Genomic DNA, 12,993 nt, shown 5'->3' on the forward strand with positions numbered 1-12,993 from the left:
TCCCACCCCATTTCCCCCACCTGCCTCTTACTTCCTAGACTTTGCTGAGCCCCACCCTAAGCTCACTATAACACCTCTTTTCTTCTTTTGTTGATTAACGAGAAAAGACAATCGTCAGCCCTTTGCTGATGTACGAATGGGAATCAGTTTTATCTTTTATGTTGCTCTGAATATTACTCTTCAGCGTGATTAGCAGAACTGAGTTAAAATCTCATCACTGGACCTAGAGTTGGCTCAGCTGGCTTACCTGAGTTAACTTTGCAAGCCCTAGGACCAGGATTTGAGTCCAGAACCTGGGTTAAAGAGTCAGCACCGTGCTGCCTTAGTGAAGTGCAGATTGTAAGTTCCTCTCCATGACCTCTGATATCACTAGTGCCAGACATGATTTTCCTTTTGTTGAACAGGTTTTAAGTCTAGTTGTACCTCCTAGAAAAGGCAGAGGAGTTACATCCGTGAAGTTTCATCAGCATGGTTGCTTAAACAAGACCTGGACAATGATGACTCCAATAGACTAACATGGCCCCCATCCTCGACAGATAACTACAGGGAACTACAGAATGCTGAGAGTGGGGGAAAGTCTTCCCCAGGAAGAGCCCCTCCCCAGTTGGTTATTCAGTATCAAATGCCAGTCCTGAAAACATATACATACAAGTAACATTTATAGGGACTGAGCAGGTTGTGTTTATATATTTAGGAATATATACACGCATATGTAGCAACAATTAAAGAAATAAAAACCATGAATTTGAGAGGGATCAAGTGAGTGTGGTACACAGGAAGGGTTGGAGGGAGGAAAGGAAGGGGAAAATCAGGTAATTACATTTTAATTAAAAAATAAAAAAGCCGAGTATGGTGGCATATGCTTATAATCCCAGCATTTGGAGATGGTAGGTGGAGACGGCGGGATCCAGGGAAGCTCCAGGGCCAGCTAGCCTGGTCTATGTGGCCAAGTTCCAGGGCTCATCGCTACCGTGTACTGACTTGGTGGTCTCTGGCGGATTCCTTCATCTGTCTGGGCTGCACCTCAATTTACTGGGAAGAGAGCTTTGTGGCTAATGCCAGGTCACACAGATAGGCGCTCTTGGGGATCTCTTAGAACCTGAGGCTCTGGATCCTCGCGGCCCTGCCTTTCTCCCAGACCCCGCCCATTAGCCCCGCCCCCTCCGGTTATTTAACTCTGGCTCCACGCGCCCCGCTTGCAGAGCGCGGTCTGATTCCAGCCGGAAGGAGCCCGCCGCGGCGCTGCGCACTCTCCATTGGCTGAGAGCGGCGGCAGGGGCAGGCCCAGGCCTGCGATTGGCTGTTGGAGCAAGGTGTCCGGAGGCCCTAGCGGCCGGCGGGCGCGGGTGGTCATGGATCCCCCGCCGGTGCTGACCCGGGGGGCTGCGCAGCAGAGGGGCCCCACAGCCCCGGAGAAGCAGGCGCAGGACCAGTCGGAACGGAGGCCGGGGCGGCGGAGGCCGGGGCGGAGGTGCGCACGGCTGGGCTGAGCTCCGGTCTGGGCCGGGGTGGCCATGCTGCCTGTCCCTGCACAGTGCGACACTGTCCACTGCTCGCGGTGGGCTCCCTCCATCCCTGCGTCCCTCTATCCTTCCATCCCTGGCCGCAGACGGGCCACCTGAGCAAGCTAGCAGCGCCCTTGTCCCTGACCCATGACGGACCCTGTCCCAGCCCATCGGGTCGCGTCCTGCAAGGCTGGCGCCATGGCTATCATACCTTTGGCCTTATAGATCAGGCAGTCCCAAACATGGATGGCTTTCTGTTAGGGTGATATTTGAACTGAGTCTTTAGGGATGAGGAGGAGGACCGTGGTTGGTGGATATCCACGTGGGAAGGATCAGAATGGGCACAAAGTCAGGAGTGGACAGACATGCCCTTCTGGTATGGGGATCTGTTCCTTTTGGGGTACTAACCCCCTGGTCCGTAGAATACTGGGGAACTTATTAGCGCAGGCTTGGCTTGTCCCGTTTTGTTTTTACACCCTCTGCAGTGAGACAGATGGGCCATTCATACTATACGGTGGTTGCTGGCTGATGGAAAGGTATTTCTGGGTGGAAGAGATTCTAATACGGTCCTTTCTTTCTTATTGGAGGAATTATACGGTGACAAAGGTGAACAGGAGCAGGCAGGATTGCTCTGAGTTCCTTTGGGTGCAGCTGAAGGATAAAGGCATCGGCCAGGGAGGGGCATCTGGAAGAGAGAAGTCTGGGGATGAAATTTGAAAGGGGGTGGTTTGCATGGCCCGATGACACAGCCTGTGACTCCAGCTATTTGAGAGGGTGAGGCAGGAGGATCACAAGTTTGAGGCCAACCTGGTTTAGTGAGGCCGTGTCTTAAAATAAAAATGGAAGGTCTTGGGATAGATTCATGGTAGAGCACTGGCCTAGGATGTGGGAAGCCCTGGGTGTGAGCCCTAGCACCACAGAAAAAGAAGGACTCTATCTCCATTTTAACCTGCTGCTGTCTGGCCACCTCTGCAGTGCCAAGGGCTCCTTTAATTACAGAGGCCCTGGGTCAGTGATCGATGGCTGATCCTATGGAGGGAGCTCAAGTCATTGTTGATGGCCTCGGGCCCTGGGAGGTTTAGGGGAGTCCAGCTTCGATGCCTGCCATACCTAAAGGTTACTATAGCGTCTTCTCACTACTCTTAAAATGATACTTTAAAACGTAATGACAAACGAATGTTTCCTGATTATGGTGTGCTCACACTGTGACTTCATGAAGCCAAGGTGCTTTTCTTATCCACTGGTGAACAGTGGGGGCCCAGTGAGTATTCCATGCCTCTGTGTGTGGACAGGAGATAAAGCCTGGTTCTGCCCTTTCAGGGCCTTCAATTTTACTAGTACTTGAAGACCCTATGTATCCCTTGGCCACAGAAGGCCTGTGACCCTAGGGAGTGCCTATCTTGGGGTTCTTAGTGTGTGATTTGCCTGATTTGGGTGGGGAAATCGCACGTGTGGGCTGCCATTGGCATCTGTCCAAGCAGAAGCAGGTCCTGGTGGCTAATAAACAAGACGAACCCCAGCTCTCCAGTCTCTGGTTCCATGCATGCCTCTGGTGTATGTTTATAGGCCATGTCCAGAGATAGCTAGCCATTTGCTTCTAACTGCTATTTACCCTTTCAGAGGGCTGAGAATGTAGCTCAGTTGATAGCTCATCCAACATGCTCAGAGCCTAGTGTGGTCACCAGCATAGCATAAATGGGGTATGGTGGAGCATCCCCATAACCCCAGCATTTGGGAGGTGAAAGGAGAAAGTTCCAGACTGGCCTGGGCTATGCAAGACCCTGTATCAAAAACAAAAATTAATCTTGTAAAAACAAAAATTAATCTTGTAAAAACCCACCCTTTGCCTAGGATCAAAGAGGACCAAGAAGAGGAAGCAGTTTTTAGAGATGTGGTCAGTTTCACCCCGGACCCTTTACCAGGTGAGGTGACTGAGGCTCCCACTAATAGGCCCTCATGGCCATTGCAGCCCTCCTCTTCTCTCTGTCGGGTCAGAGCATCTGCATGAATTCCCTGATTTCCATTATTTCTTTCTGTTTCCCTCCGTGGACCAGCTAGATATTATGACAAGGACAAAACCAGACCTATCAGCTTCTACTTATCTTCACTGGAGGAGCTCCTGGCATGGACCCCCCTCATGGAGGATGGTTTCAATGTCGCCCTGGAGCCCCTGGAGCGTCGCCAGCCCCCACTGAGCAGCCCTAGGCCCCGGACCCTGCTGTGCCACGACATGATGGGCGGGTACCTGGAAGACAGGTGAGGTTCCTGACACAGCACTGGTCTCGCTGGCCGCCCTAGGATGGGAAGAGGGCAGCAGTTGGGAAAGCAGGTTCTAGATGGGCCTCTGATGCCTCAGGGAGAGAAACTCAGTCCTAGATTAAGCTTCCCGTGACGGAAGCAAGGTGGAGTTGGGTGAGCGCGTGTCTATCTTAGCTGCAGAGACGCTAGTTCCTCAGGCTGCCCCTGCAGAGAACTGCCGCCCACATCTCTAGGCCTCCTGGCCCAGCAGTCTTCATCCGATGGGTCTGTGGCGCTTCCCCTAGCGCTGTCCTTGTTCCATTCTCTTGCTCTGGCTTCCTGTGCTCTCTCTGCCAGTTATGCACAGGCTAGCTTGAGTGACATCTGGAACATTATAGAAGAGTCTCGGGCAGGGTGATGGGAAGCTGAGTCAGAGCCAACTGCCCCGTCTGGGGCGTGACCAACCCGCAGACCCCGGGAGTCACAGGCACTGCTGACCCTGCATGCGGGGCGGAAGCCGGAGCTGGGGCCTGCACCCAGCCTTTCTGCTTCCTGCTTCCTCTGCTCACAGAGGCCAGAATGCTGTCTGTGCAGATCCGTGGCCTGTACCAGTTCCCTGGCTGGTGAATGACTGCCTCCCCCCCAAACACTGGGATTTTTGAGATTGGGTCTTGCTCTGTAGTTTCGTCTGGTCTAGAACTCATTACATAGCCCAGCTCTGGCTTCCACCTCTAGTCCCTCTGCCTCAGATGCCCCCACGCCTAGCGCCCCCTCACTGGTTTTGTGTGTCAGTGTGTGCACGTGGAGGTGGGGTGGGGTGGGGTGGGGCAACCTTGGCTTTTATTCCTCAGGTGCTCTTCACCTTATTTTTGAGACATGCTTCCTCACTGGCCTGGAACTCACCAAGTAGACAAGGCTGGTCTAGCTGGGACTCTCCACCTTCTCATCCCTGGGAGTACAAGCACACTCTACCATACCTGGACTTTCTATTTTTTATTTTAAAGTCAGTTCTGGGGAGGGAACTCACACAAGGCGAGCGTTTTTGCCGACTGGCTGTCACCCCAGCTCCTGCTCCTGGCTGCTCTTGACAGAAGAGCCTCAGGTAGTTCCTGCTCTTGTTCCTCTCACACAGGATCTTACACAGCAGGCTTTCAGTCAGAGCCAGTGACCAGAACTGAAGAGAGACACCTCACCCGTGGCGCTGCCTCCCCCCCCCCCCCCCCCCAGCAATCACTGTGTCCCGACTCTCTCTCCTGGGACCTGACTCCTCTCCGTGTCTTCCAGGTTCATTCAGGGCTCACAGGTGCAGACTCCGTACTCCTTCTACCACTGGCAGTACATCGACATCTTCGTGTACTTCAGCCACCACACGGTCACCATCCCCCCCGTGTGCTGGACCAACGCCGCCCACCGGCATGGGGTCTGTGTGCTGGGTAAGAGCCAGGGTGGTCACCTGCTGGGTGATCCTGTGATGTAGCCACGTCCATGGGTTAGGATGGCGTCCGTGCGTTTTCCCAGGGTGGACTATCGGTTCCTGTGGTGGTGATCAGCATAAGAGCGGCTGTAGATGACAGGTAGGCAGAGGGGCCATGCTGCGTTCCAGGAAAGTACTACTTACACGAGCAGTGGCTGGGTCAGGCCCAAGGCCATAGTTTGCCAACCCCTGGTTCAAAGTGATGCCTGTCCAGCTTTGTCCTGCATCCTCTGTGACCACATCCCAGAGTACCACTGATGGAATGTCTACATTTTCCGGTAGTCCTGCTGTCCAGGAAGCACACTTGGCCAAGCCCTGGCTCAGAGGAGACCCACCCATGTAGCTGTCTCCATCTCCTGTCTCACAGGGACCTTCATCACAGAGTGGCAGGAGGGAGGCAGGCTCTGTGAATCCTTCCTGGCTGGGGATGAGCGCTCCTACCAGGCAGTGGCTGATCGGCTGGTCCAGATCGCTCAGTTTTTTCGTTTCGATGGTTGGCTCATCAATATCGAGAACTCTCTGAGCGTAAGTACTGAAGCCTCGTCCTGGTGCCTGACCCTCCACCCCTCGCTTTGCAAATCCTTTCTGCTAGTTTCCACTGCCCTCAACCCTTTGCGTGACCCCTCTTGCTCCGGACCTAGCCCCAGCCCACGGAACAAGACCCGCTTCTCGCATCCTAGCTAGGACCGTCTGTGTCGTCTCTGACTGCAGGGAGGGGAGAGCCCAGCCACTCCATGAGCTTCTTTGGCTCTGTTCTTCTTGCCTCCTCCCTCGGTGCGGCCACATGCTTTCTCCCCATCCCTGCTTCAGGCTTGTGTGGCTTTTCTGTGGCCACGGACCCCTCCAATTGCTTTTTATCTTGTCCTGAGTTCTGGGCTAGTTTCTTTTCTGTCTGACAAGGATAGCTAGGTTCTTCCTCCCTTGTGGTTGTGGGACAAGGGGCATTTTTGGTGGTGTTGGGTCTTGTGGCCTCCCTTCTCAACTATACTGATTATTTCTCATGACAGACTTGCCCAGCCTCACAAGGGTCTGATCTCCTTTCCTCTCTTGCAGCCAGCTGCTGTGGGGAACACACCTCCATTTCTCCGGTACCTGACCACACAGCTCCATCAGCAGGTTCCTGGAGGTCTGGTGCTCTGGTATGACAGCGTGGTACAGAGTGGGCAGCTCAAATGGCAGGATGAACTCAATGAACAGAACAGGTGAGCGCCGGGGTGGCCGTGCAGGAAGAGGAGCTGGACGGGGTTACAGGACATCCTGTGTGGGCAGCTTTGGGGAGGAGGGAGCAGGTGTGATCAGTACCCACAGGGCCAGATGCTGCAGACTGTAGTCATGGGCAGCCCCAGTCCATGGGTGAGGCGTGGCCCTGAGCATCAGGGAAGCTGACGGCAGATGGGTGTCCCGTCCAGCTGCGCATGGCCTCAGCTGGTCCTTGCCACCTCTCAGGGTCTTCTTTGACTCCTGCGATGGCTTCTTCACCAACTATAACTGGCGGGAGGAACACCTGCAGAGGATGGTGGCGCAGGCCGGGGAGCGCCTGGCTGACGTGTATGTGGGCGTGGATGTGTTTGCTCGGAGCAATGTGGTCGGAGGCCGTTTTGATACAGACAAGGTAGGTGGTGGCCTTTGCCCCGCACCAGGGCTACTGGTTTGTATGCCCTCGGTGGCCGCTTCCTTGGGGACCTTCCATTCTCATTAGCACCTCAAAGGAAAGAAAGGGGAACTGTCCCTGAGAAGGGAAACCAAGGCACCCTGGGACTCCTGTGTCTCTTCCTGAGTCTCCAGTCAGATGGGCTGAAGGGCCTGTTTCCACTCTTGAATCATCCCACAGACACCGACTTCCCTCCCGGGCCACATGCTTTGGAGTGCGTTGAGTGACCTTTCATGCCACTCAGTGGACGTAGGGGGTGTGCAGGGGGCTGTAGTGCACAGAGGTGAAGCACTCATGTTTGGGACCAGATGTCTCAGCAGGGTGGAAAGGTGAGCAGCAGCCTCAGTTCCTGTCTGTTAGTCCCGAGGGAAGCTGTAGATGAATCATTTAATCCAGGGCCCGTGTTTCACTTCTGTTGTGATAAAATACTCTGACGAAATGCAGCAGGAGACACAGGGGTGTAATCTCGGGTTACAGTCCAGGCTCCAGTCCGTCAGTGTAGGCAAGTCTCGGCGACTGTCCCATCAAACAGTCAAGACCAGAGGGAAAGGGAATGAATCCTTGCTTATTCTCAGCCAGCTTTCTTCTCCTTCCCCCACCTCTCCTTATTTTGGAGACAGGGTCTTCCTATGCAGCCCTGGCTGTCCTGGAACTTGCTGTGTAGATCAGGCTGGCCTTGATCTCTCTGTCTTGGCCTCCTGGGATTAAAGGTCACCACACCCAGCTTTATCCCCCTTTATACTGTTCAGGACCTCCTTGCCTAGGGAATGGTACTGCCTACAATGGGCTAGGTCTTCCCTGCGTCAATCAACAAGACAGTCCACACTCAGACATGCCCACAGGCTAACCCAGTGTAGCCCGTCCCTCATTGGGACTCTCTTCCCGGGTTATTGTGTCAAGGTGACAGTTAAAACTAAGCAGCACACAGTTACACAACCCGGTAACTGCAGAGTCTCTACCTGCTGTGACTCTAGAGAAGAGGATAGAGGAGGAGGTAGAGAGTTACAGTGAGCTCAGCCACTCTGTCCACCGAGGTAGCACCTCCATGGTTGAGTCCGCCATGTTTTCAGCTGCTTCTCTAACACCCTCCTTTAGCTGACTTATGGGACAAGAGGGATGAAGCCCAAGGCCCTCTGCTTGGAGTTGTGAGGAGAGCTTTTCCTCGCTGGCCCCGAGAGATCCTTCCCTGTGAGCTGGCGTCCAGGAAGCATGTGTGGACTCTGGTCGCAGTGTTGGGCATCTCCCTGGTTTCTGTTTCCCCAGTCGATGGAGCTGATCCGTAAGCATGGCTTCTCAGTGGCGCTGTTTGCTCCTGGCTGGGTGTATGAGTGTCTGGATAAGAATGACTTCTTTCAGAACCAGGACAAGTGAGTCCCCAAGGGCTTTGCGCGGACTGGCAGGAGAGAGGGCGTCTCTGCTGCCGTGGATACCTGGGAGTAGGTCTGGTCTTGCTGTGTAGTGATCCTCTCCAATGGGGTGGTGACTGGAGGATGAGGGGGATCCAATGAGAACAAAGGGGCCACTGGCAGCTCCCTGGGAGGATGCTGGAGACCTTTTGGGCAGGAGGGAACAGAGGGAGACAACCACTTCCTGCAGATGTCATTTGGTCTGCCCCTAGCCGGGTGCCCCAGTCTCCCTGGATGGCCCCTGACAGAGATCCCCCCAGCTTCACACAGGGCTGCAGGGATGTAGAGCAGCCCCCTCACCCCAGCTCCCTCTGTCCCTGTCAGGTTCTGGAGACTGCTGGAGCGCTTCCTGCCCACACACAGCATCAGCTCCCTGCCTTTTGTCACCTCTTTCTGCCTGGGTCTGGGGACTCGAAGAGTCTGCTATGGCCAGGTGCGTGGGTCACGGTGCTGAGGATGGGGTGGGAGTGGGCCTCTCTGCGTGTGGCCTGCGTGGGTCACGGTGCTGAGGACGGGGTGGGAGTGGGCCCCTCTGCGTCTGGCCTCTGGCTGGGTGGGCAGGGGGAAGCCAAAGGGTGTGAGTAGGAGAGCTGTGTGTGGCTTTCCTGTCCCTACCTCCGTGTTCTGTTTGCCTCTGCAGAGGAGGCCCTGCCCTGCCCCATGTCTCACTTACCCCCTTTCTTCAGGAGCAGGCAGTGGGGCCTTGGTACCACCCCAGTGCCCAAGAGATCCAGCCCCTCTTTGGTGAACACAAACTGGCTGGAGACAGTCGGGGCTGGGTGAAGACACACTGCTGTCTGGCTGACGCTTGGCATGGAGGCAGCTCTCTGCTGCTCCGGGGCCTGATCCCACCCGAGGTTGACAATGTAGCCGTGAGGTGGGTGAGTGCTGGGTGAGGCGCGTGGATCTCTCTCTGCCTTCTGTCCTCTGTGTCTGCAGCTAACTTAGGCCGAGGGTCTGCAGGAGCCAAGTGACTACAGGCTTAGACCTCAGATCTTTCACCTTGTGGTCAAACACATCACATGACGCCCCTGCAGCCTTCTAAAGTGTTGTATAGCTGTGTCAGCGGGTGGGGTGTCTGTCATGCAGGAGTCTGCAACGACCCACTGAGTTGTCCTTCCCAACGTGTGGCTGCAGCCTTAGATGCATGGGAAGAAATTAGAATGAGGAGCTTCCAGTACACAGCAGAGCCTGGCCATAGGCAAGGCCCTGGCCACAGCAGGATCCTGGTCACAGCAGGGTCTTAGCCACAGCAGGGTCCTGGCCACAGCAGGGTCCTGGCCACAGCAGGGTCCTGGCCACAGCAGGGTCCTGGCCACAGCAAGGTCCTGGTCATAGCAGGGTCCTGGCCACAGCAGGGTCCTGGCCACAGCAGGGTCCTGACCACAGCAGGGTCTTAGCCATAGCAGGGTCCTGGCCACAGCAGGGTCCTGACCACAGCAGGGTCCTGACCACAGCAGGGTCCTGGCCACAGCAGGGCCCTGGCCACAGCAAGGCCATAGCAGGGTCCTGGCCACAGCAGGGTCCTGGCCACAGCAGGGTCCTGACCACAGCAGGGTCCTGACCACAGCAGGGTCCTGACCACAGCAGGGTCCTGACCACAGCAGGGTCCTGGCCACAGCAGGGTCCTGGCCACAACAGGGTCCTGGCCACAGCAGGGTCCTGGCCACAGCAGGGTCCTGACCACAGCAGGGCAGGTGTCTGGCCACCCCACTCCCGACCCAGGCAGGGAGGGGCTGGTGGAGGACCTGCAGTCTCTCTTACTCCTCTAGTGGGGTTTCTCTCCTCTAGGTTGTTCTCCCTGCTGGTCCCGGTGCCACCCAAGCTCTTCCTGTCGATGGTGTACAAGTTTGAAGACTCGACAGACGTCCAGGTGGCTTTGGAGCTCACAACAGGGGATGCCAGCAGCTGCCATGTGGGTGGCATTTCGGTGTTGAACGGTGAGAGGCTGGGTGACTTCATGGAAAGGAGGTGGATGAGGTCCTGGCTCTGGGCGGAGCTGCTGTGGGCGGAGCTGCTGTGGGCGGGGCTGCTGTGGGCGGGGCGGGGCTGCTCCCACCTTGGGTGGAATCTGTTGCTTGTGGTCATTACCTGCACCTCTGTGACCCTGCTAAGCAGCATGGCCTTTTGGGCAGGTTGAATACAGGTCTCCTTCCGGGCAGGACACTGAGATGGGCACACCAGTGGGCTGTGGAGGTGGCAAGGTGGTAGATAGCCAGGATGAGTGAGTCTGGCCAGTCCCAGACACACTGCCCACTGGTCCTCCAAAATCTTTCCAAGCGTCTGCCCCACCAGGGGTCTCCTAGGCCCCCTCCCCCCACTGCCCCAACAGGGGTCTCCTAGGCCCCCTCCCCCCACTGCCCCACCAGGGGTCTCCTAGGCCCCCTCCCCCCACTGCCCCACCAGGGTCTCCTAGGCCCCCTCCCCCCACTGCCCCACCAGGGGTCTTACCTAGACTCTCCTCCCCACAATGCCTTGCTAAGTAGACATCCTGCCCTTCTTGGGTTTTCCTGTGGGATTCTCCTTTCTGAAGCCCATGTCTTCTAGCAGAAACTGGCTCAAGGCACAGCCCCCGACCCCTCCGGGTGCCCCCCACCAAGCTGGCCAGATGGGCCAGCCGTTGTGGCCAGCAGCTCAGTGGGGGCTGGATTCAACGGTGAGTCCTCCTCTGTCAAGTCCCCATAAGGCGATGGGCACACATGGGAGAATTTAAGGAATGTGAGTCCCCCACTGCTGGGCGGTGGTGGCACACGCCTTTAATCCCAGCACTCGGGAGGCAGAGGCAGGTGGATCTCTGTGAGTTCGAGGCCAGCCTGGTCTACAGAGTGAGATCCAGGACAGGCTCCAAAACTACACAGAGAAACGCTGTCTCGAAACAAACAAACAAACAAACAAGGAGTCCCCTACTGAAAAACCCCAGAACAAGAGGGAAGGAGAGGCCTTGGTTTGACCCTCGAGGTTTTCAGCAGCAGTGAGACAGACCAGGACACCCCTTGTAGGACCCTGCTGTAGTAGTCCTGGCCCCCATGACCTGGGATACCCTCCGGATGCTCCCCCCTTCATACTGTGGCTCAGGCCCTCCCCGTAGCTGGCTTGTGAGCAGCCTGTGTGTTCTTTCAGCTGCTATGAGGTGAGCCTGCATGGGTGCCTGCTTCGGGACCTCTTGGTGAGCTTCTCACGGCCACCCGGTGGCAGCCGGGAGGAGAAGAGCTTCATTTGTCGTCTTGGAGAGATCCAGGTGTGTATGTGGGAGCTGGGCCTGTGGGGAGAAGGGGTGGATGTGGGAGTGTCTGGGTCCCTGGGGAGGAGGAAGGGTGGATGGAGGCACTGAGGAGTGCCTCCACATGGGATGCCACCCCTTTATGTCCTCCTGGGCATCTGGCCTTACAAACCTCTCCTTCCAGGTGGTTGATGCCAACAGCCTGCTGACCCCTCTGCCCCGGGTGCAGAATGTCACCATTTCACAGATCCGCTGGGTCCCCCTGGTTTCGGGGTCCGAGGGCCTCCCTACCCGGCTCCTTCTCAGCTGCACTCTACACTGGTCCTACCTCCTGCTCCAAGCCCGGTGCTTCCGGATTCACTGCCGGGAGCGGACAGGAAGCAGTTCTGCAACGGAGGAGACCCCTGGGACAGAGAAGCCTGTGTTCCTGGGCCTGGCTTTTGCCAACCAGTACCGTGTGGTGGACTTAGCAGTGGCGGCTGCTAGATTTGGGCAGGATGGTCGTGTGGAGTTCCTGGTGGAGCCTGTCCCCAGGGAGGGCTTCCTGGTGCCTCAGGTTGAATGGGGCAGGGCAGTCCTGCTCTACTCAGCCCCTCAGTGAACCCAGCCCACAGCACAGTGCTCTTCTCACCTCAAGACTTGAGGTGTCTTCCTGGGCAGCCGCCCAGGGCTGAGCGGACCGCTGAGTGTAGCTGGGTCCCCAGGGGCCAGGTCTCTAGGCTCTGGCCATGCTCTCAGGAAGCTCGGCCCCGTGGATGCTCTAGGTGAGTTACCTAGCACCCACATCCTTCTTTGTAATGCTCTCCATGGGATGCAAGTCTCAAGGAAGGAGAGGCTTTGAGGATTCTTCCAAAAAATTCCATAAAGGCTATTACTCATCGTCTAAAAGGGCGCTTCTGTTGAGAATGGTGGCCGTTGACCCCCGCAGCGTCGACAATCAGAGACAAACATCACTGGTGGCATAAGGATCCCCAGGGGCCAGGATTTGTGATGCTCCCTGAAGCCTGAGGCAACACCCCTCAGGGTTGGAGTGGGTGTCGGGGTGCTCACAGGGTAGCTGGGACGGTGCCCCCCAGGACTAGGAGCCCCATCAGGTGGGCGTTGGCACCGCACCCCCGCCTGTACAAGGTGAGCCGGTTGTATTTCAGACTACCTGTATGGATGGTGGCGGTGGCAGCCGGCTGTCGCTATGAACCCCAACCCCCTTGCCTGTGCAGTATCTCCCCTAGGCTGTCTGATCGGGGTGAAGGTGCAGAGACATCAGGGTGCCACCAGGTTTCTTCCTCTATCTTGCTAGAGGCGGGTGAGCCTTGCCTCCGAGGTGGCTACGTCTTAGCCGTACAGAGCCCTGTTGACACTGGGCTGCATGGAAACAGCCTGCTGTGTAGCTGCGTCTTGGGTAATGCCCAACCGCATTTTTCCTGCTTCTCCTGGTGCTTCATGCTCAGGCCACCATATAGAGCCCTCACATCCCTTCTGTGTTGAGAAAAGAGACACAG

The 12,993-nt window shown here is 56.5% G+C and overlaps 1 protein-coding gene across 4 annotated transcripts; it reads left to right on the forward strand.

The window, feature by feature from the left end:
- Positions 1 to 1,211: 1,211 nt before the first annotated feature.
- On the forward strand, positions 1,212 to 12,382 carry Engase (endo-beta-N-acetylglucosaminidase). Of its 4 annotated transcripts, none has more exons than XM_016008568.3 (14): positions 1,212 to 1,471; positions 3,357 to 3,427; positions 3,560 to 3,761; positions 5,028 to 5,176; positions 5,585 to 5,742; positions 6,271 to 6,419; positions 6,664 to 6,829; positions 8,132 to 8,235; positions 8,599 to 8,707; positions 8,961 to 9,151; positions 10,066 to 10,214; positions 10,822 to 10,930; positions 11,395 to 11,512; positions 11,679 to 12,382. In XM_016008568.3, the coding sequence occupies exons 1-14, from the start codon at positions 1,353 to 1,355 to the stop codon at positions 12,093 to 12,095; spliced, it is 2,211 nt and encodes a 736-aa protein (XP_015864054.1). In that variant the 5' UTR covers positions 1,212 to 1,352; the 3' UTR covers positions 12,096 to 12,382. The 4 variants fall into 4 exon arrangements, with proteins under 4 accessions (XP_015864054.1, XP_006990337.1, XP_076399970.1 ...); XM_006990275.4 differs by having other exon boundaries at positions 10,825 to 10,930; XM_076543855.1 differs by having other exon boundaries at positions 1,370 to 1,471; positions 3,564 to 3,761; positions 10,825 to 10,930.
- The last annotated feature ends 611 nt before the right edge of the window (positions 12,383 to 12,993 follow it).

The sequence above is a fragment of the Peromyscus maniculatus genome, chromosome 8 (genome assembly GCF_049852395.1).
Source record: "Peromyscus maniculatus bairdii isolate BWxNUB_F1_BW_parent chromosome 8, HU_Pman_BW_mat_3.1, whole genome shotgun sequence".
NCBI lineage: Eukaryota > Metazoa > Chordata > Mammalia > Rodentia > Cricetidae > Peromyscus > Peromyscus maniculatus.